Here is a 24,938-nt window from a genome sequence, read left to right on the forward strand (position 1 = left end):
TTTTTAATTTTAGTTTCCACATGTTCATTATTAGTATATAGAAATGTTACTGGTTTTGGAGTGTTATATCTTGCTACCTTACTGAATTCACTTATTCTAGAAGTTTTAGTGCTTTTTTGTTTTTTCTTTTTTTATAGATTCCTTTGGGTTTTCTACATAAACTATCATGCCATCTGCAAGTAGGGAGAGTTTTTTTCTTTTTTCCTGTTCCGTGCATTTTAATTTATTTTTCTTTACTGCAATGGCTAGAATTTCTAATACTATGGTGAATAAGAGTTGTGAAAGCAATATCCTCACCTTTTCCCCAGTTTTAGGGGGACATCATTCTTCACTATTAATGACATTGTTAGCAGATTGCTCTTTCATAGAGTGAAGGAAGTTCCATTTTGTTCTTCGTTGAGAATGTGTGTCTTGAATGGATGTTGAATTTTATCAAAAGCTTTGTCTGCATCATTTGTTTTGATCACACAGTCTTCTTAGTTAACTGTCTATAGTGGATTTTATTGATTAATTTTCAAATATTTGAATCAGTCTTGCATGCTGAATAAATCCTACTAATCAGTCATGGTGTATAGTTCCTTTTACACGTTACTAGATTCAGTTTGCTAGTTTTTTGTTGAGGGTTTTGTATCTAAGTTAATGAGGCATATTGGCCTGTAGTTCTAAAAAAATTTTTTTGTTGTGTTTTTGTCTGGCTTTGGTATCAGGGTAATACTACCTTCATAGAGTTGGTGAGTATTCCCATCTTCTATTTTCTGGAATAGATTATGTAAAATTGTTGTTATTTCTCCTTTAAATGTTTGATAAAGACTTTCAGTAAAATCATTTGTGCCTAAGGAATTCTTTTGGGGGGAATCTTCCTATTGACAAATTCAGTGTTTTAAATGACTATAAACATATGCTGGCCATCTGTTTCTTCTTGGTTGAGCTTTGGTATTTTGTGTTTTTCAGGAATTGGTAAGTTTTTTTAAGTTGTTAAATTTATGAGGGTGAAATTGTTCTTTGTATTCCCTTATTAATCTTTTAATGGCTATAGCAATTATAGTGCTGTTTCCTGTTTTCAGTCCTGGTATTGATGATATCTACCTTCTCTTTTTAGTGTGTCTTGGAAGCTTGTCCATTTTGTTGATTTTTTTTTTTTTCCAAAGAACCAGCTTTTGGTGTTATTTTTCTATAGTTTTCCTGTTTTCAGTTTCATTGATTTTTGCTCTTATTTGTTTTATTTCCTTCCTTCTACTTGCTTTGGGTTTATTTTGCTCTTTCTTAAAAGAACCCCCCCCCCTTTTTTAAAGGATTCCATCTTGTTTTCTTTATATTGTTTTTGAGTGTATTGCTTTTGTATATTTTTCTTAGTAGGTGCTCTGCACGTTACACTACCATTTATAACTCATCACAGGCTACTCATATCAGTCTTTTTTTTTTTTTTAAATAATTTATTTATTTATTTATTTATGATAGTCACAGAGAGAGAGGCAGAGACAAAAGCAGAGGGAGAAGCTGGCTCCATGCACCGGGAGCCCTACGTGGGATTCGATCCCGGGTCTCCAGGATCGCGCCCTGGGCCAAAGGCAGGCGCTAAATCGCTGCGCCACCCAGGGATCCCCATATCAGTCTTTTTACCACTTGTAGTATTAAAACCTTGCCTTAATTTTTAATTTTTTAATTTTAAGTAGGTTCAGACCTAACGTGAGGCTTGAACTCACGACCCTGAGATAAAGAGTTGTGTATGACTGAGGCAACCAGGCATCCTAAACCTTGCTTTCATTAGGATTCCATTGCCCTCCCCACCTTTTAAAATATAATTTTTGCTGGCACTTGGATGGCTCAGTTGGTTAAGCATCTGTCTTTTGATCTCAGCTCAGGTCTTGATCTCAGGGTCATGAGTTCAAACCCCACATTGGGTTCCATGCTGGGCCTGGAGCCTACTTTAAATAAATAAATAGAAAAATATAATGTAATATGCAGTAACATAATTTCTGAAGCATTTTATCTCCATACATTTAATACAACCAATGTCATTAAAATTTTGTCTCATCAAGTATGATTTAAGAAACTCATGAGGTGTAAAGATAGTCTATTATATTTATCCCTATTTTTAAAATCTTTCTTTGTTTCTAAGTCTACTTTTATCATTTCCTTTCTTTGGGGGGAGCTTACCTTAGCCATTATTAAGGGTAGGCCTGGTGGTGACAAAGTTTTTTGGTTTCTTTCATTTGATAATATTTTAATTTTTCCTTCTTTCCTGAAGAATGGCTTGCTGGATGTAGAATTCACAATTGATAGTTCTTGTATTGCTATTTCCTTCAGGACCTCATGGTCCCAGATGAGAAATCCACTTTCCTAGGAATTGCTGTTCTACTGTGGGTAATATGTCATTTCCCTGCTTTTAAGACTTTTTGTCAGGCAGCCCCAGTGGCCCAGCGGTTTAGTGTCACCTTTAGCCCAGGGTGTGATCCTGAAGTCCCGGGATTGAGTCCCACGTCAGGCTCCCTGCATGGAGCCTGCTTCTCCCTCTGCCTGTGTCTCTGCTCTCTCTCTCTCTCTCTCTCATGAATAAATAAATAAAATCTTAAAAAAAAAAGACTTTTTGTCTAGTTTTGGGCAGTTTATTTGTGGCATGTCCTGGCACAAACTTCTTTGGGTTTATCCTGCCTTGGATTTATTTTGTAGGTTTATATGTTTCACTAAATTTGGGGAGTTTTGATCTTAAAGAATTTTACTTTCAGTTCCTTAACCTTTAGTTGAGAACCTTCAGTTCTATAATTTACTTTTTTTTATAACTTATGTTTCTTTACTCAGGTTTGTATTTTCCATTTTTCTCAAGGGAATTTGTAATTACTTATTGAAACATTATTATGTATATTTTTAATATTATGCAGCTTTAAAATCTTTGCCAGTTCCATTATTGGATTTATCTTGGTTTTGGCTTCAGTTAATTGCCTTTTCTCATTTACATTGTGTGGCCTTGTGTCATGAGGGATTTTCTATTGTATTTGAACATATTGTCTGTTAGGAAACTCTGGATCACTTTTATCTTTGTTTTAGCAGCATTTACTTTTTAGGTTTGGTGAGATGGCATAGGCTTACTTTTTCCCTGTTCCTTACCTCTGAATAAGACTAAATACCTTGGAAGCAACAGACTATCATTAAAAAATTCTGAAAGGTGGAAAGAAGGTAGACTGGGTAGGGATTTTAGGACTTGAAGGATGACACTATGGTAGAGTCTCTGTACTTTCTTTTTATTTCCCTTATATCCCAGACTAGAAGGGCCTACAACTTGGAATTGCCAACAGACATAGATAGATGAACAGAAAAACCTGCTGTTTCTGGCCAAAGGACCAGGAAAGAGGGAGTCCAGCAGGGATGTTGCTGTGAGACATTTATCCAGTGGCATCAATGATGGACCTGGTCTCCCCACAGCAGTAGTCCCAGTAGAGAAGAGAGTGGGAATCTCACCAATGGGGTGACCAAGAGAACAGGCCACAGTAAATGCTGTCCACCGGCAGGCCTGACATTCTTCTACCCAGTCACATCATACTGTGTGGCTGAGAGAAGTGCTCCTGCCCACCCTCTTTGTGTGGCCCCTGAAGGTATCCACTGGGAGCTCAGGCAGGGCTAGAAGAATGAAACAAAGGCTTGTTATAAAATTAAATTGTCTTTGGAACTATAGACCACAAAACTAGACCAGAGCCTACACACCAAATTTAAATGAGACTGTGTTTTTCTAACCACTTTAGATTAATTTCACATAATCAAAGGGAATTTTGCCATTTAAAATATGTCAGGTGGTGTTTATTTTGAGTCTCCACTCGAGTTGTTGGTTTATTTGGATCTCTTTGGTTCTATACTTATTGGTCAATCATTTTAACTTTAAAATGGGTGACTCTGGTAAATCCTAAAACTATGTTCTCTAGGAAATGAGTTCCTCTTGGTTTGTTGGCTATGTCCAGCCTCATTGTACTTCCTCTATTGCAAATTTAGGCTGTTATAATGACATTAGTGTCTCATAAAATATTAAAGTTAATTCCCCTTTTTGGCTTTATTGGCTCAGATTTTAGTCATCTTAGTTACAAGTTTACAGCTGAGCAGATTTTAATTCCATTGTGTAAAAGGCTAGTTTGGAATCTTGAACTAATAAATTAGGCTGTAGATGTGTATATACTGGACTCTAGGATCAGCAGACAGATGTCCTTGTACTGGCTCTGAACTCATTGAGCTTCTGTGTGATTTCTGAGGTACACTTATTACCATTTAAAAAAAAGTCAAAACTGCGTTTCTTCTAGGTTGCTGAGGTTTATTATTTTTATTACTTCCCCAGTCTGTTACCATCTGAGGGAGACTATCCTGTAAAGAGGCCTTTTTTCCTGATGATCTTTGCTGGAATCTGGATGGGTACCAAGAGGGAAAAGAAGCTTAGAGGCATGAGGCTCAGAGCATACTGGAGAGAGGACTGAGGCTACAAGGCCACAGAGATATGTCTGGGATAAGACACAGAGAGGGAAGGTAGGAATGTCTATAAAGTATAGAACTGGGGGATCCCTGGGTGGCGCAGCAGTTTGGCGCCTGCCTTTGGCCCAGGGCGCAATCCTGGAGACCCGGGATCGAATCCCACATCGGGCTCCCGGTGCATGGAGCCTGCTTCTCCCTCTGCCTGTGTCTCTGCCTCTCTCTCTATCTCTCTGTGACTATCATAAATAAATTAAAAAAAAAAAATAAAAAAAAAAATAATAAAGTATAGAACTGGTACCCTCAAATGTTAACTAATATCTTTTATTGAAGCATAACTTATATTCATTAAAGAATATACATACTTAGGTATATGGCTTTTTACATTTTTGTGCATATATATATACACTGTATAATTGCCATCCAGATTAAAATTGGAATATAAAGCTTTGCCAGTATTTTTCACTGGGAAATCCTTTTTCCAATTCTCTGCTTTTTTTTTTTTTTTTTTTTAAGATTTATTTATTAGAGAGCGTGCACATGTGCGCATGCACATGCATGAGCAGGGGGAGTGGTAGGGGAAAAGGGAGAGAGAATCCCCAGGCGGACTTCCTGCTGAGTATGAGCCCAAATTGGGGCTCAATTCCAGGACCCTGAGGCCATGAACTGAGCCAAAATCAAAAGTCAGCCACTTAACCAGCTGAGCCACCCAGCTGCCCTGCCTGTTCACTGCTTTAGTGCAGTGGTTAAACACTGGCTTGATAGGCATTTATTTGTCTCACTTGTGTTGAAATTATGGCCGTTCTACAAGAAAGATCTGTTTAGCTTAATGAAATTGATAGCCATCATCATCACATGACTGTTACATATTTCTTTTTTTTATCATTGAGATTTTTTTTAATAAATTTATTTTTTATTGGTGTTCAATTTACCAACATACAGAATAACACCCAGTGCTCATCCCGTCAAGTGCCCCCCTCAGTGCCCGTCACCCATTCACCCCCACTCCCCACCCTTCTCCCCTTCCACCACCCCTAGTTCGTTTCCCAGAGTTAGGAATCTTTATGTTCTGTCTCCCTTTCTGATATTTCCCACACATTTCTTCTCCCTTCCCTTATGTTACATATTTCTGAGGGGAAATATTTCAATATAATAGGCTAGTTGAGTATACAGGTGCAAGGAATAAGATAAGGGGAATGGTTGTACTTATGAAGAAAACCCTTCATATAGTTAACATGAAGAAGTGATTTGGAATCCTTCAAAAGCTATTGTATGAAAACAACCAAAGAAACAAACCATGTGTAGAATACAGAAAGGAATTTTGACTTTTAAAACAAGGTTGTTGCAGTAAAATTGATGTACAATAAACTGTACACATTTTAAAAATGTGCAGTTTGAGTTTTGATCCATGTATATACAGGTGAAACTATCACCACACTAAAAAGATAATGATCATATGCATCCTTCTAAATTTTCTTTGTGACTCTTTGTAATCTACTTCCCACCCCTTAAACCCAAGCAGCTACCCTTTTGCTTTCTGTTATTGTACATAAACAGAACCATGTAGTATGTACTCTTTTGCTGTCTGCCTCCTTTCACTCAGCATAATTATCTTCAGATTCATTCAGATATTTTATGTTTCAATAGTTTCTTTTTAATGCTGACTAGTTTTCCATTGTGTGGATATACTACAATTTATTCATTGACCCATTGATGGGGGTTTAGGTAATTTCCATTTTTGAGCTATCCCAGATAAAGCTACGTATAACATTCATGCACAAATATTTGTATGCACATGTATTTTCTTTGGGTAAATGACTAGGGCTAAAATGTCTGGGACATATGGCAACTTTAAAGAAATGCTAACCTGGGCATCTGGGTGGTTCAGTTGGTTAAGCATCAGGATTTGGCTCAGGTCACAATTCAAGATGGGCTCCCTGCTCTTGTTTGCTCCTCCCCCCTGCTCTTGTTCTTGCCTGTCAAATAAATGAAATCTAAAAAAAGGAAAAGAAAAGAAAAGAAAGAAAAGAAAAGAAAAGAAAAGAAGAAACTGCCAACCTGTTTTCCAAAGTGGTTGCATCATTTTATATTCCCATCAACAATAGAGTTCTAATCCCTCCACATCCTTGCTGACACTTGGTATGTTAAAGAATTTTTTTAGTCATTTCAATGGGTTATGTATTGATGTCCTCATTGTTCTAATTTGTATTTCTTGAATGAGGATATTGACCATCTTTTCATATACTTTCTTCTTCTTGCACCATTTATAGGGTCTTTTCTTAGATGTTTCTTTAAATCTTTTTGCTTTTTAAAAATTGCATTGTTTTCTTATTATTTAGTTATAAGAGCTCTTTATATATCTGGATACAAATCCTTTGTCAGATAAATGTTTTCCCAAGTATTTATTTCTAGTCTGTATCTTGTACTTTTACTTCTGTAATAACATCTTTTGAAGAAAGAAAAGTTTTAAAACAAGTCAAATTTATCTCTTTATGTTTATATATAGTTCACAATTTTTTTGTATCGTGCCTAATTAGGAAATCATTGCCAAACCCAAGGTCACTAAAATCATCTGTTGATCTCTAGGAGTTTTGAATTTTTAGCTCTTATGTTAAATTCCGTCATTGAAATCATGTGCTAAGTCCTTCAGTGCTTATTTTCTTTTTCAAAACTATCTTTACTTAAATTTTGGGTTGTTTGATTATCCTTATATATTTTAGAATCATTTTGTGACTTTCTACAAAAAGGTCTGGTGAGATTTTTATTAGAATTGCACTGAATGGGATCCCTGGGTGGCGCAGCGGTTTGGTGCCTGCCTTTGGCCCAGGGCGCGATCCTGGAGACCCGGGATCGAATCCCACGTCGGGCTCCCGGTGCATGGAGCCCGCTTCTCCCTCTGCCTATGTCTCTGCTTCTCTCTCTCTCACTGTGTGCCTATCATGGATAAATAAAATTTAAAAAAAAAAAAAAATTTAAAAAAAAAATTTAAAAAAGAATTGCACTGAATACCTAGATCAGTCTGGGGAGAATTGATGTCTTAACAATATTGAGTCTTTTGGGGCACTTGGGTTGCAGTCAGTTGTGTGTCTGACTCTTGTTTTCGGCTCAGATTCTGATCTCAGGGTTGTAAGATCCAGCCTGGCAACAGGCTCTGTGTTCAGCACAGAGTCTGCTGGGAATTCTCTCTCCTCCTCCCTCTGTCCCACTTGTGTGTTCTCTCTCTAAAATTGAAGAAATTAAAGAACACCTAAATAAATGGAAAAATGTTCCATGTTTGTGAATCAATATATTTTTTTCTCTCTTTTCCACTCTACATGCTTTTATTTCTTCTTGCGTTGGCTAAACTTTCAATACATTGAATAGGAGTAGTGAGAGGGAACATCCTTACTTTGTTCTGATCTTAGAGGGAAAATATTTTATCTTTCATCCTTTACTATGTTATTAACTGTGACTTTGGTACAAACTTTTATCAGTGTAAGAAAGTTCCTTTTGGGGATGCCTGGGTGGTTCAGCAGTTGACCATCTGCCTTTGGCTCAGATTGTGATCCTGGGGTCCTGGAATCGAATCCTGCATCGGGCTTCCTGCATGGAGCCTGCTTCTCCCTCTGTCTGTGTTTTTGCCTCTCTCTTTGTGTCTCTCATGAATAAATAAATAAAATCTTTAAAAAAAAGTTCCTTTTGTTCCTACATTGCCAAGATCTTTTTATCATGGAAAGATGATATATTTTATCATATGTCTTTCCTGCACCTTTTGAGATACATCTGTTTTTTTTTTGTTGGTTTTTTTTTTTAGTCTTACAGGTTGGATTTCATTATTATTATTATGATCATTATTTTGGATGTTAACCCAACATAGCATTTCTGGGATAAACTGTACATAGTCATGATATATTTATCCTTTTTGTATACTAATGGATTACTTTTGCTGAAATTTTAATAAGAAATTTTGCATATATAATAATGAGGGATATTTGCAGTTTTTCCATTAAAGTGTCTGTTTTTGGAATCAGTAATTCTGGCTTTATAAAGTGAGTCAGGAAGTTTCTCCATTTCTATATTCTGGAGAGTCGGTGTTGAATTGGTATTTTTTTTCTTTAATATTTGGGAAAATAATCCATCTGTGCCTAGAGGTTTCTTTGTGAGATTTTTTTTTTTTAAGATTTATTTGAGAGAGAGAGCATACAAGCAGAAGGAAGAGGCAGAGGGAGAGGGAGAAGCAGGCTCCCCACTGAGCAGGGAGCCTGATGTGCTCGTTTCCAGTACCCCAGGATCATGACCTGAGCTGAAGGCAGACACTTAACCAACTGAGCCACCCAGGCCCCCCCCCGCACCACCCCCCCCCGTGAGCTTTTTAACTGCAAGGTGATTCATTTAATACATCTAGAGCTATTCTTAACTATTTTTTCTTTTTTTTTTTTTTAACTATTTTTTCTTGACTGATCTTTGTAATTTGAAATTTTAAGATTTTTTTTGTTTATTCATGAGAGACACAGAGTGAGAGAAAGGCAGAGACACAGGCAAAGGGAGAAGCAGGCTCCAGGCAGGGAGCCCGATGTGGGACTCAATCCCAAATCTCCAGGATCACACCCTGGGCTGCAGGCGGTGCTAAACTGCTGCACCACCGGAGCTGCCCTGTAATTTGAATTTTTGAAAGAATTTGTCTATTTCATAATCTGAATTGTTGACTAAATTGTCAAAATTATTGATGATATTCCATTATTAGCCTTCTTTTGTCTATAGAAGGTATAGATGTGTCCAGGCTCTCTTTTTTTTTTTTTTTTGTTTCTAATATGAGACTTTTTACTGACTAGTGTGGCTAGAGGTTTATTCATCTTCTCAGACATTTTAAAAAGCTTTTGATTTTTCTTTATTTTCTGCTATTTCATTGATTTGTATTCTTTATTATTTTCTTCTATTTTAGGCTTAATTTGCTCTTCATCTTTAGACTTCTTTTATGGGTCATTTCTTTGGGCATGAGGATAAAAACTATATTAATAAGATGGATGATTATTTACCAATGTTAAAGTGTGATGTTATATATTGCTTGTTTGTATATGGATGCAGTGTAGATGTTATGTATCTTATATATTATTGCATGTTGGAAATACAAGATAAAATCCCTTGCACAGTAGCTGAGTTGGCATATTATTTTAATAGACAGTTTTAAGATGGCTATAATACCACTTGCAGTCACAGAGACTTGAATGGTTTATTGTTCTTGCCAAAGTTAATCTGTGCCAGCAGTGAACGTACTAAACACCTCCAGTGTTTCCAGTTGGACATTTACCATAGTATGATACGGCTTTTTAAAAGAGGGAATGTTTTTAAATACCAAAATTTTATAAGTATTGCATAAGTGATTTTCTCTTCTATAAATTTCTTATTTGGAATATTTTTGAACTTCTAGAAAATTTCTAAGAGTCAAAATAGAATAAAAAACACTCACATACCTTTACCCAGATTCACTTATTGTTTGAAAACTGCCAAACTGTTTTTAAAAGTGGCTGCTCCATTTTTTTACTCCCACCAGCAACTTACTGGTTTCCAATTTCGCCACCTCTTCACCAGTGCTTATTATTGTATACCTATTTCATTATAGCCATCCTAGAATATGTGAAGTGGTATCTTATTTTGGTTTTGGTTTGTATTTCTCTGAGGACTGATCTTGAGTGTCTTTTCATGTGTTCGTTGGCCATTACTTCTTTTGAAGAAATGTTTACTTGGATTTTGTATCCATTTTATAAAATTAGGATATTTGTCTTTTTTTAAAATTGAGTTGTGGGTGTTCTTTATATGTAGTCTACATATGTATCCCTTATCAAATATATCATTTGCAAAAATCTCCCATTCTATGGGTTATCTTTTCACTTTCTTGATTGTGCCTTTTGAAGCACAAAGGTTTTTATTCTGATGAGATCCAGTGTGTCTATATTTGTCTTTGATTGCTTAGCTGTCTTAGATAAAAAATATTGCCTAATCCACGGTTGGGAAGATTTCACTTGTGTTATCTTCTAAGGATTTTATAGCTCTTAAACTCAGGTTTTTGATCCATTTTGAGTTAATTTTTGCACATGGTGTAAGGTAGAATCTAGCTTTTTATTTATTTTATTTTATTATTATTTTTTGCCTTCGGTTAGTTTTCCCAACGTTTGTTTAAAAGACTATCCTTTCCTTCTTTGAATTGTTTTGGCACTCCTGTCATAAATCAATTGATCATAAATGTGATTGATCTTTCTGGACTCTCAGTTCTGTTCCATTAATCTGCACATTTGTCTTTATTCCTAGTAGCACAGTGTCTTGATTAGTATAGCTTTGCAATAAGTTTTGAAATCAAGAAATGCGAGTCCTCCACCATGTTCTTTTTCAGGATGGTTTTAGCTATTATGGGTCCCTTGCATCTTCTTAAGAATTTTAGGGCCAAATTATCAGTTTGGAAAAAAAATAAGCAGTTGAAGGAGTCTAGCAATCTCAACATTATTATTAAGTTTTACAGACTATGAACATCAAATGTCTTCCCATTTATTTAGATTATCCTCTGCATATGTTGCTGAATGTGGTTTGCTGTGTTTGGTTGAGAATTCATTCTCCATATTCATAAGGGATGTTGGTTTCTTTTTTTTTTTTTTTTTGTGATAACTTTATCTGATTTTGGTATCAGTATTAAGGCCTCAGAATAAGTTGAGAACTGTTTCCATTTCTCTTAAAATTTGGAGGAGTTTGTGAATTATTGGTGTTAGTTCTTTAAACATTTGGTAACATTTATCAATGAAACTATATGTCCCTAGGCTTTTCTTTGTAGGAAGATTTTTGATTACTAATTGAACCTCTTGTTATAGATCCATTCAGATATTCTGTTTATTCTTCACTTAATTTAAGTAGTTTGTGTTTACTTAATTATTTGTCCATTTCATCTGGGCCAAGTTGTTAGTGTGTAGTTGCTCCTACTTATTCTCTTATAATCACTTTTCTCTAAGGTTGGTAGGTTCTTTTTTATTTCTGTTAGGTCAGCAGTCATATTATATTCCCTGTTTCATTCATGAATTCTTTGTTGGTCAGCCTAAGCAAAAGATTTTTCAATTTTTTAAAAAAGATTTTATTTATTTATTCATGAGAGAGATAGAGAGGCAGAGACACAGGCAGGAGAAGCAGGCTCCATGCAGGGAGCCCGATATGGGACTTGATCCTGGGTCTCCAGGATCACGCCCTGGGCCGAAGGCGGCGCTAAACTGCTGAGCCACCCAGGCTGCCCCCAGATTTGTCAATTTTGTTGATGTTTTGAAAGAACCATATTTTTGTTTCATTACTTTCTCTGTTCTCAATTTTATTTATTTTTACTCTAATTTATATTATTCTTTCTACGTCTGTTGGATTTGGTATTTTGTGCCTTTGTTTTTATTTCAAAATATTTTCTAAATTTTCTTCTGATTTCTTACTTGACACATTGGTTAGGTTTTTTTTCCCCAAGTTTTGATTTAAATTCCAGTTGTTAACATACAGTGCAATATTAGTTTCATGCGTAGAATTTAGTGGTCTATCACATGCAGCACCCAGTGCTCATCACAAAAGTGCCCTCCTTAACACCTATCCGTTTTTTAACCCATCCCCCTGCCCAACTCTCTTTTGCTAATCATCAATTCATTCTCTATATTTAAGAGTCTGTTTCTTGATTTGCCTCCCTCTCCTCCCCTATGTTCATTTGTTTTGTTTCTTACATTCCACATATGAGTGAAATTATAGGGTATTTGTCTTTATCTGAATTATTTTGTTTAACATAATACTCTCTAGCTCCATCCACGTTGTTGCATATGGCAAGATTTCATTCTTTTTTATGGCACACAGTTCCATTGTGTTTGTGTGTATCACATCTTTATACTTTTATGGGATTTTAAAAATTTCCAGGTACTTTTTGAGTTTTCTAGTGTACACTGTTACTGATTTCTAATTATATTCCATTGTACTTGGATAATACATTCTGTATGACTTCCATGTCTTTAAAGTTATTGTAATATGTTTTGCTTATTAACACATGCCCTATCTTGCAGAATGTTCCATGTGCATTTGAGAATGTATATTCAGTTGTTGGATGAAGTGTTCTGTTGATGTCTAGTTGGCCTCTAGTGTTATTCAGCTGTCCTTATTTCTCTCTTGATCTCTTGCTTAGTTTTTCTACCTGTTTCCTAGTTTTTCTACCCATTTTTGAATGGTTTTCTACCATTCAGTTTTTGCTTAATGTATTGTAGAGCTGTCTTACGAGGTGCCTATATATTTGTATTTACTGTGTCTTCTTGATAGATTGATCCCTTTGTCATAAAATGTCTTATTTCTCTAGTAATAATTTTTTAAAAGTCCATAATTGTTTTAATGATTGTCATGGGGACTGATATCTTAATTTATAACACTCTGGTTCAGATTAATACCACCTATTTTCAAATACTCTTCCTACATTCTTTGTTCTCTCCTCTCCTGGGACAGTTGTACATATGTTAGTAGTTTTGACTGTATCTCTTAAATTATTGAGACTTTGTTCATTTTTCTTCATTCTTGTTTCCGTTTCTCAGGCAAGATAATTTCAGTCTGTTTTCAAGTTTGTTCATTTTTTCCTTCCACTTATTGAAATATGCTGTTGAGTCCTTTTAATGATTTTTAAATTTCAGTTATTGTACTTTTTATGCCAGATTTATATTTTCTTTTTATAATTTTTTCTCTTTTTAGTGACATTTTTCTATTTGGTGAGACAACAGTCTCATATTTCCCTTTAGTTTTTATTTTGTGGAGTTTTTGTTTGCATATGGTTTCCTTGACTTCTAACATGCTTACAGTAGCTTATGTAATATTTTTACCCAGTAAGTCCTGTCTGGACTTCCTCAGGGATAGTTTCTATCCATTGCACTTTTTCCTCTGTGTATTGGCCATATTGTGCCTTTTGTTTTGTTTTGTTTTTTTATATTGCCTACAATATTTCACTAAAAACTAGAGAATTTCAATTACTATTTTTTAGTTTGATTTCTCTTAAAAATTCTAGCTCCTTAATATTTTCTACTTTGTGAGACATCATTTTCATATTTTCCTTAAGTTCTTTAGGCATGGTTCCTTTTAATTCTTTGAACATTTTTAGTACAGCTAACTTAAAGTGTTTAGTAATTCCAACATCGGATTTCTCAGCAGCACTTTCTATTGACTACCCCTTGTCCTTTGTATGGGCCATATATTTGCCTGTCTTCCAACTTTATATTGAGAACTGGGCATTTAAAGTAATACAGAATGTGGCAATTGACCATCAGATTTTTCCCCTCCTCAGGCTTTGTTGTTGTTGCTGTTTGTTTCTCTTGTCCTTTCAGAACTAATTCTTTTAAGTCTGTCTTATTTGTCCTACATGGTCACTGAAGTTGGCTTGGTTAGGCTTATGGGGAGCCAGTAATTGAACAGAGATTACCTTAAATGCCTGGAACCAGTAATTCTCTCCCAGTCTTTGCTAAGAGGTTCTTGGAGCACACCTTCAATACTCAGGCAGTTGACAATTAGGCCTTAGCCTTTACATCCTGCTCACACAAAAACCTCAGGGTCAGTCAGGTATGAGAGCATTCAGGCCTTCAGGTCTTTGCTGAGCATATACATAGCCTCCTTGCACATGGCCTTTTAGATTACCTGGAAGACGTCAGAGCTTTGTAAAGCCCTCATAGACATTTCATTCCCAACTTTTCCTTTTAAAAAAGTTTAGAATTAGGTTATTATTTGACCTAACTGTAATCTACCACTTCAGTCTACCTAGATTCTCCCAATGGCAACATCTTGTCAATACTACATTATCATGATTTGGATATGACATTCTGATAGTTGAGTTTAATTTTTGCCATTCTAATAATGTGGTCTTAGTTTGCATATTCCTGATGGCTAATGATGTTGAATGCTGTTTCTTGCACTTATGTGCCATCTGGATGAAATGTCTGTTTCTCTCTTTGCCTATTTTCTAATTGGATTTTTTTTCTATTTGGTTTTGAGAATTGTTCATATATTTTATTTAGATTCTATCTAGCCCTTTGTTGAATATGTGTTTAGACAAATTTCCACCTTAATTTTCACCTTTTTGCCCTTTTTGCCTTTCTCTTAACAGTCATTGGAATGTAAAAGTTCTAGGTTTTGATGAGGTATATTTTTCAGTTTTATCTTTCCTGAATTGTGCTTCTGTTGTCAATTCTAAGAATCCTTTACCACCTTGAATTCTGAAGATTTTTTCTTCAATTATTTTTTTTTAAATGCTGTAGTTTTGCATTTTAGATCTGCGATCCATTTTGAGTTAATTTTTGTAGAGAAGTGATGTCAAGGTTCTTTTTTCCTTTTTTCTTTTTGCCTGTGGATGTCTAGTTGCTTTTTTTTTTTTTTTTTTTTAAGATTATACTTCATCCAATGAATTGCTTTTGTGGTTTTTGTCAAGGTGGGCCTATTTGTTTGGGTCTACTTCTAGGTTTTCTGTTTTATCCAAGTGATTTATGTGTCCATTTGTATGCAATATTGTGCTCTAATGATATAGGTACAGTAAGATATAATATCTGTTAGAGTTATTGCTCTCATTTCATTCTTATTTTTGAAGATTGTTTTTAGTAATTCTAGGGCTTGTGCCTTTACATCTAATTTTTATTCATTTTTATTTTTCTATCTAATTTTTAAAATAAGCTTGTGTTAGTCTACAAATAACCATTTTCATAGGATTTGTGTTAAAACTATAGGTTGGTATGGGAAGAATTGGCATTTTTACTATTTTGAGTCTTCTGTGAACGTGGTATATCTTCACATTTATTTTGGTCTTTAAAATCTTTTTTTCATTAGCATTTAGTATATTGGTATCTTCTGTACGTGATACCTTACATTTAATATTTAATTATTTCATATAGTATGATGGTTTTAACTTTGCTTTCCACATGTTCATTGTTAATATAAAGAAATGTAATTGACTTTTGGGTTTTGACCTTGTATTCTGCAACTTTGCTAAATTTGCTTATTAGGTATAGGAGGTTTTTATTTGTTTGCTTTTTGAGTCCTTAGGATTTTTTACATAGACAATTATGAACTTGCAGATAGGGACAGTGTTATTTCTTTTCCAGTATATAGTTTTCTCTTTTTCTTGCTTTGTTATAGTGACTAGGACTTGTGACTAGAACTTCTAATGCTATGTTAAGAACGGCAAGAGCCACATCCCTGATATTCCCAGTTTCATTTTTTAATCGTTAAGTAAGATATTACCTGAAGATTGAGGTAGTTCTACTTTTCTCCGACGTTATTGAGAGTTTTTGTCATGAGTGGGTATTGGGTTTTTGTCAAGTACTTGTTCTATTTCAGTAGATATGATCAAGAAATTTTTCTTCTTGGGGCACCTGGGTGGCTCAGTTGAGCATCTGCCTTTGGCTCAGGTTGTAATCCCAGGGTCCTGCTTCTCCCTCTGCCTATGTCTCTGCCTCTCTGTGTGTCTCTCATGAATAAATAAATAAAATCTTAAAAATTTTATTTTTCTTCTTTAGCCTGTTCATAGTGAATTACATTGATTGTTTTTTAAATTTTAAGCCAGTCTTTACAACTTCAATAAATCTCATTGGTTATGATGTGTAATTTTTTCTATATTGCTGGGTTCAATTTATTTATAGTTTGTTGTACTTTTTTTGGGTCCAAGTTAATGAGATATAGTGGTGTAGTGTTTTTTTTTTTTTTTTTAATATTGTCTGCAGGAATTTTTTGAAAAAAATTAGTAACATGTAACACAAAATTTACCATTATTTTTAAGTGTACAATAAAGTAGCATTAATTACATTCATGTTGTGCCACTATTACCATTATCTGTTCCAAAACTTTCTCATCGCAGACAAAGACTCAGTAACCATTAAGAAATAACTCCCACTCCCCCTTACTTTGGCCTCTGGTAACCTGTAATGTACTTTCTGTCTCAGTGAGTTTACCTATATTAAATATTTCATTTAAGTAGAATCACAATATTAGTCATATATGTCTGTCATATTTCACTTAGCATGTTTTCAAGGTCCACCCATGTTTGTAGCATGTATCAACTTCATTTTTATTGCTGAATAATAATCCATTGTATTTATATACTGTGTTTTGTTGGTCCATTCATCTGTTGATGGACACTTGGATTGTTTCTATTATGGTAGGATACTATTTAAATTTTTAATTTAATTTATTTTTTAATTTGGAAAAGATTTAGTATATTTCTTAATTGGAGTTCGATGTGCCAACATATAGCATAACACCCAGTGCTCATCCCATCAAGTACCCCCCTAAGTGCCCATCACCCAGTCACCCCATCCCCCTGCTCACCTCCCCTTCCACTACCCCTTTTTCGTTTCCCAGAGTTAGGAGTCTCCCATGTTCTGCACCCTCACTGATATTTCCCACTCATTTTTCTCTCCCTTCCCCTTTATTCCCTTTCACTATTTTTTATATTCCCCAAATGAATGAGACCATATAATGTTTATCCTTCTCTGATTGACTTACTTCACTCAGCATAATACCCTCCAGTTCCATCCACGTCACAGCATTTGTCATTTCAAATGGCTAATATTCCATTGTATATATAGACCACATCTTCTTTATCCATTCATCTTTCGATGGACACCGAGGCTTCTTTCACAGTTTGGCTATTGTGGACATTATTTATTTTTTAAAAGATTTTATTTATTAATTCATGAGCGAAACAGAGAGAGACATAGGCAGAGGGAGAAGTAGGCTCCTTGCAGGGAGTGCGATGTGGGACTCGATCCTTGAACCCGAGAACATGCCCTGAGCTGAAGGCAGACACTCAATTGCTGAGCCACCCAGGTGTCCCTAAACTTTTTAGTTTCGCAGTCAGTCATGCTGTTTAGGTTTATTATAGAGATCCTTTTGTGACCTATGGTTACAGAAACAGCATAATGTTCAGAGCCTTTATATTGTTATTTTGATCTGCTTGTTTTATAAATTGTCTCTGGTACTCCCCCTAATTTACCTGCTTGTGCTAGGGAGGAGTAGCAGGATGTGCTTCTCTGTATTAGTGATTTTCTGTTGCTTGTTTAGAGTAATTGGTGGTTCTAAGACATTTTAAAACTTAAGTTTACTGATCTTTTTGTATAAATTAAGCACTTCAGGATAAAATGAAAATTATGATATTTTATCATAAACTATAAAATTAATTAGAAAATGTATGTGCCTCTCTTTGGATGTAAGATGTGTGACTGGCACATCTGAGTTGCATAAATCTGTATTTTTGAGTTGGAATAAATAACATGGACACAGCCTTTTTTTTTTTTACGGGGTTGATAATATTGAGTGGTCTTGATAAAATAGAATTTGACATGTGAATTCCTTTGTACTTTTAGTGTGGGAAGAAGATAACATATATTACATCTTTCAGATAAGAAAATTAATAAGGGGTGAAATAAGGTTTCAGTCAGACTATCTTTACAGATAGAAGGGATTCCCACAAATCTAGTCCAGAATGTTTAAAAATGTTTATCAATGAGCATTTGTTGAAATAAAATCCTGAGCAAGTGTAACTGTAAAAGGGATATTAATAATATCATTAACAATAATGAATTCTGAAATAATAATGCCATTATTTTAACCATTTTTATTCTGCCATTTTTCAAACTTTGTGCTAGATGACAAGCAAACCAGAAACTAGTACAGATTGTCATGAGTTAGAATGGGGCATATGATAGAGCTTCCGGGACTGCCTGGAGCAGTTCAGGAAAGCCTGGCTGAGGGATGGTGTTTGAGGGGAGACTTGAAGAAAACAATAGCCGTGAGAATATTCCAGGCAGGGTGATTTTTGACACAGGATTTGAGTGCCTTTCCAAGTCCTGCCTGTGTGGCCTTTTTTTTGCTTTCTGGTTATTAAAAGGTCACTTACTTTACTAGTCCAACCTCCTCCCTATGGAGGAGACCATGAAGGCTACAAAGTAGAGAATCAATGATTACAGCCTAGAATCCCAATGCCTGGTACACACATACACACACACACATCCATACCCATATGACACATATTTCTACTGCTTGTTTATGTTCATTGTTTTCATCAGTTATTTTAGAAGATGTAGGGAAACGGGCAGATTGTAACATTCAGGGGAAAAAGTTCTCTACAAGAAAAAAATCATAGTAGAGAAAGATTTGCCTTTAAGGTGAAGGTATTTTTCTTGTGTCATTCATTACTAAATAAGATAGGGAAGTAAATGAACTCAATCTCTCAACTTCTGTTTTGAAAGTGAGTGATTAAAGACCAACACATGGAGATTTTTACCCTGTATGGAAATGTCTTTGTTCCTCTTAGACATCATGAGAATGTGGGTGGTTACAGGGACCTTAAAGTACATCTTATGGAGCCCAGCTTCGCAGAGTTAATGCCTACAAAATCATAAAAGCCAGAAATATAAATCCTTTCCTTCTTTCCTCACTTGTTATTGGAAATATATGCCTAATTTTAGAAATTAGGTTGCTTTAAGGTGTCATTAGTCATAATGCTAAATTTACTTTGTAAGTAAATAGTGATGGGTTTAGAACCATAGATTCTGGGGGGGGTCCTTTTGCTGAAATTTATAGTCTTATCTCTAGCCACTTTTCTTGCTTAGTGACCTTAAGCATAACCTCATTGTACCTACTTATTTAAAAATGGAACCTGTAATGTCTGGGTCATAGGATAGTTTGAAGGTTATTAATAATAATATAGTGATGATAATTATTAGATGTTCTCATTCTATTACATAGGTTGCTGTTTGAACTGGGAAACATTGGGACAGTTTGGGATTCACTTAAAATATAAAATTAGGGGGAAAACTTGAGAGGAAGTAGATGTACGTTATGGTTTTGAATACAGAAATGAAGGAATTTGACTTACTTTGTTTACTTTTTTATTTTACAGCCTAACACTGTTAACACTTCAAATGATTAAATACTTATCTAGTGTCAGTTGTGGTTTTCTAAGCATAAAGTTTGACATTCTTATAACTGGCTATTTAAAGTAAAATATCTTAATTTATTTCATGCCTGAGTTGAATTCTGTTCATTTCTTCATCTTTTAAGGGAAGCTGATGATATATAATACAATATTTTCCTTTTAGGACTTTATAAAACAGTGGCTGTTACTGATTATTTTCAACTAAGGTAATTCATGTTTTTTTTTTTTTAACCTCCTAACTAAAAATACTATACAACCAAATTATTTTGCTGCCTTATCTTTATATTGGTAAGTTCTCCTCAGTTAGCTAAAGGTGTGATCTAGCTTGATGATGGGAAGTTAGGTGATAGTCATTGTCATAACTCTAAAAGCAACCTCCAAATAGATCATGTTTTGTTTCTGGTACCTTTGTACTGCTGACTAGATGGAAAGCTACTAACTAAGAGCTCCTACTTTTTTTGTCTCTTCATTTGTGAGCATCTGGCTATTTGGTTAATTCTTGTTAATTAATTGTGTTATTACATCAATAAATCTGTCTTCAACAGGAGTATCACAAAAAGATATTTTCTAGTTCATCTAAAATCTCAGTTTATGTTAAAAGGTGGAAAAAGGGGTGGAAATGGGCTGAGTGAGCTAGGCAGAGCCTTTTACCTTCACAGTGTGAATCTGAAACCAACTACAAGCTTTCACTACTAGATAACAAACCAGAAAGAGATCATTTGTATCAACAAATGCAAATACCAGTACTTATATCTGAGCAAAAGAGGTGAGATTTCACTCACCCGCTCAGTATTTGAGTATTCTCTACATACTAAGAACTGATGGGGAATGAGCAGTGGAGCAGATTGGCACAGTGGTTGAAGATACACGAGAAATGAAGGACAGGACTTTCCCAAAATAAAATCGGGATATGATGATTAGAATAAGGGAAAAGTGATTCTTGGGAGGCTGGAAATACCATCCAGTTAGGTAATGTAATCTAATCTCACCTTGCTACTTGGCTTGCAGCTTTAGTCATACTGGAAAAGCCAGGTATGTGGGATGAGACAGTAAGCTGCTTCTGTGATGAATACTCAAAGACTAATAAAGCGGAATCAGTGAATGTTATATTACGCTAAATGAAATATCATTGTTTCAGTTTTTTAAAAGTCAGCTTTTTTGTTTGTTTGTTTGTTTGTTTGTTTATTTATTTAAGTAATTTCTACTCCCAATGTGGGGCTCAAACTCAGAACCCTAAGATCAAGAGTCACATACTCTTCCAGCTGAGTCCAGCCAGGCAGCCCCAAAAGTAAACTTTTTATTTAAAAGTTTTAGATTTATATTAACATTTTAAAGAGAGCACAGAGTTCCCATTCGCCCACCCAAACCCTATTATTAAAACCTTACATTAGTATGGTACCCTTTTTTTTTTTTACAAGTAACGAATGAATATTAATATATGATTATTAACTAATGTCCATATTTTATTCAGATTTCCCTAGTTTTTATCTAATTTCCTTTTTCTTTTCTAGGATCTTATCTAAGATAACACGTTACATTTGGTAGTCCTGTCTGCTTAGGCTGCACTGGTCTGTGACACTCTCTTAGACTTTCCTTGTTTTTGATGACTTTGACAGTTTTTAGTACTACTCAGATATTTTGTAAAATGTTTCTTGTTTGGGATTTGTCTGTTTTTCTTATAATGTGTCTGGGGTTATGTGATTTTTGAGGAGGAAGATCACAAAGATAAAGTACCATTTTTATTATGTCATATCATATGAAGGGTACATACTGTCAGCATGACATTTTGCTGGAGGATGTTGACCTTTATCATCTGACTGAGTTAACATCTGTCCAGTTTCTCCACTGTACAAATACTTTTTTCCCCCTCCTTTTCATATTGTTTTTTTTGGAAGGAAGTCCCTGTGTACATCCACATTTGTTAATGGATGAGGAGTTATGCTCCATCTTCTAGATACATAAATTATTTAGAGTTCGGGAGTTCTGTATCTTCTACCCCATTTATTTATTTATTCAATCATTTATTTATATCAGTATGGACTCATGGCTATTAATCTTCTATTTTGGGTTGTAATCTAACACTGTTGTATTGCTCAAGTTCCAGGTTTGGCCATATGCAAACTCTTTCTGTTAATTTCTGACATCCCTTTGACAGACTCTCATCAGTACAGGATTTTTTTTTGGGGGGGGGGGTTGATGCTTATTAGCACTTGCTTACTTTCTGGGACCATAAGGCACTCCAATTTTGTGATATATATATCCTGCCCTGGTCCTAGATTGAGCCATTTCTCTAAGAAGCCCTGGTTCCTTTTATTGGAGAATGGTATTAGAACCCAAGATCCATGCATTAGGTCTACATTATGCTATTGGGGTATCATTACTCCTAGGCCCTTTCAACTGACTAAGCAAGAAAGTATGTATATGTATACTAACCCCTGCATATACACATATTTATACATATTTCTGTACATAACTGTATATTAAATTAAGTATAAGTTCATACTGATGTTGCCAACTTGGTTCATTATCATAGGAATCATAATAGCTTCTTCCCCTTGCTTTTGTGTAAACTCTTACTCCAGTAATGAGAAGTCTGACTTTCACTCTCCTTGTATTTAATTGTTCAGTTCCAGTATACATGTATAGTGACATTAGAATTGTTAATCCAAGCTCCCATGGGAAATAATTGGGGTATAGTGCTTATGTACAATTTCTTTTTCTTTCTTTTCTTTTCTTTTCTTTCTTTCTTTCTTTCTTTCTTTCTTTCTTTCTTTCTTTCTTTCTTTCTTTCTTCTTTCGTCTTTTACCTTTAGTCTTACAGTTTCTACTCACTTTCACTTTACTTATGTCAGCACCTTTCTCTACCCTCCACTTCAGTAAGGTGGTTTCATAGATTTGTAATATAGTTAAATTATTTTGTCATTTCATTCTGGGGTCCCTTGATCTCCTAAAGGATTTTTAAATTGCATACATTAGGGTCACTCTAAAGTTCTGTTTCGATGAATGCATAGTGCTGTGTATCTACCATTCCAGCATCATACAGAATAGTTTTACTGCTCTGCAAAATTTCCTTTGCTTCACTTACTCACATCCTCATTACTCTTCCAAAACTTATAGCAACCTCTCGTCTTTTAACCGTTTCTGTAGTAGAACCTTTTCCAGAATGTCATATACTTAGAATCAAACAGTATGGAGCTTTTTATTTTTTATCGTTGAATAATACTGTTGTATAGATATACTATAGTTTATCTATCTACTCACCTATTGAGGAACATTGTCTTGATTGTGTCCCATTTTGGGGAATTATGAATGGAGCTGCTTATACAGAATGACGTGCAGATTTTTGTGTGGGCCTAAGTTTTCAAATCCGTTGGGTAAATACCTGTGAGCACAACCACCAGATCATGTCTAAAATTATGTGAACTTTAAAAATATCTTGTCTTTGCATTGTGTGCAGGTTTTTGGAATGAATAATCTCCTCTTGCCATTTTCCTTGCCCATTCTCCCTCCAAGTCTCTTTTGACTGTTGATTCCAAGTCCTGTCATTGCTATAAAAGAGCAGATGATAGAGAATTTTGGTTTATCATTTTTTTTGGTAATGGAATCCTCTAATAATCTTTTCCATGTGCTTGTGATATTTTCAGTTATCTGTGGGTGAAAATAATCAGCTGCATCTAAATTTGACTATTTTGTACTTTCTGGCAGTATAGCAGGAATATATTTTGCAGGTGACTTACACAGCCTATAGGTTGTTACAACTGCTTTGTAATTGGGTTGCATTGTTTTATTTGAAAGCATTTCATAGTTGCCAAAATCTTGAAAGATTGCATTTTCCTCTTTAACCATCAAGCAGTATGTTTTTAAAAATATATAATTGTATTTATTAAATTTAAGGTAAAATATTTATTTAAATCAAATTTATGTTTCCATAAAGTGATAGTATGTTTTGTTTCCTTCACAGCATTTATTCAGTCGGAGAGCATAATAGAAGTACTACGTTTTGATGATGGAGGGTTACTACAGGTAATTTTATTTTAAGTTGAAAAATTATCTCAGTGTCAAACCTTGAATAATATCCGATTGTTATTTATCTTTAAAAAATGTAACTGGTTCCTGTGAAATATATTTTATGAGCTTTATATGCAGACAGGTCAGCTGAGTCATTAGTAATAATAAAAATCTCCTTAGCTATAGGAATTATCTTTTAAATTCAATATTTCTTAGAGGGGTGTTAGGTGTTTAGGTGAGGAGAATCAGATCGGGAACAGTGGAATTAGTGGTTAGCTCTTTGAGTATGGAGCCAGTGAGTAAAACACTGTTCAGATGTTGGACCTCAGAATATTTATCTGGAGGAAGACTTCTCTAGAGTATAAGTTCTGTAGATGTACATCTATATCATCTTTCCACTTGCCATTCTAAGCCATATTTTTAAATATATTATACATAAAATTGGAATCTCGTGTCCTTCCTTTCAGACCTAGCACAGATACCCCACGAAGCCTATTTTAATCTTCTTTGCTAAAAATCAGTTCTAGAATTTCAGAGCTGAAAGAGAGAGGAAAATCATCTTAACCATTCCTCTGATTTTTTTATGGCTGAGATGTTTTCCTTCTTCCAACCTGTATCATATTCTGTGCTTGTTTTATAGTACTTACCACTTTTGTAATGATAACATATGCTTTCAAGTACCATCTGTTTGGTGGCATAACTTACAATTTTCCCAAGGTTTAGTTTAAGAAAGTGCAAAAGATTCCATGACTTTATGGTAATGGGGCCGGTATTAGAATTACTGTTTTCTCACTCCAGGTATGATTGTCTTTCTCATATGTGATGCTGCCTATAATGTGTGTATTTATTTAATTATAATTAAATATGTTACTTAAATTGTTGTAAGAAATATTCCTTGTAGCTTATAATAATGAAAGGAAACTAAAAGTTAGATTAAGGCAATAGAGAAAAAATAATTGTGCTAGAGACCTGAAATAAAATTTCTGTTTGCATTTTATCATAAATTTAGATTTCAGACAATAAACCAAATAAAGAGAACAAGAAAAAAGTAATGGGTTTTAAGGTTCTTTTTCTCTGACAATAAAGCAAGTAAGTATTCTGAATGATAACTTTTTCCCTGCTTCCAAATTTTTAAATAAGCATATCATTCATACCTTTACATAAGAGATGTTGAGAAACACAGCAGGCAGTGTCTGCATGATACTTGCAGAAAAGTCTTTGTACAGACTTTTATATTGAAAAACTGAATAAAAACTAAAGATATATAATCTCAAATTTTATAAAGCTACCTTACTAGAAAATGAGCTTAGTCTCTTTTTTCTAGTTTTTAAATCTGTTGCAAGGTGAGAACTTAGAGAACTGATAGGAATGACTATTTTAAATATCTCCCTTTAGGTGGTTTGCAGGATCTGGATAACAGGCAAATCAGGACTGAATTTCTGGAAAATTCTCCTTTCTTTATTGATTGAAGAAGGATCCATGTCTTTTAAGAACTAGACATCTAGGTTGCAAGTGGTAATTCGTTTTGAAAATTCTGGAGCTTGATTTGTGT

General features: G+C 34.7%; 1 protein-coding gene across 1 annotated transcript in view; it reads left to right on the plus strand.

Moving 5' to 3' along the window:
* The window catches only part of TMEM131 (transmembrane protein 131), a 229,943-nt gene that overhangs the window by 38,076 nt on the left and 166,929 nt on the right, over positions 1–24,938 (plus strand). Inside the window, exon 2 of the mRNA XM_072742147.1 lies at positions 23,340–23,401. Within this exon, the coding sequence (XP_072598248.1) occupies positions 23,340–23,401 (62 nt within the window). The remainder of the gene's footprint in view (positions 1–23,339; positions 23,402–24,938) is intronic.

The sequence above is a fragment of the Vulpes vulpes genome, chromosome 16 (genome assembly GCF_048418805.1).
Source record: "Vulpes vulpes isolate BD-2025 chromosome 16, VulVul3, whole genome shotgun sequence".
Taxonomy (NCBI): Eukaryota; Metazoa; Chordata; class Mammalia; order Carnivora; family Canidae; genus Vulpes; species Vulpes vulpes.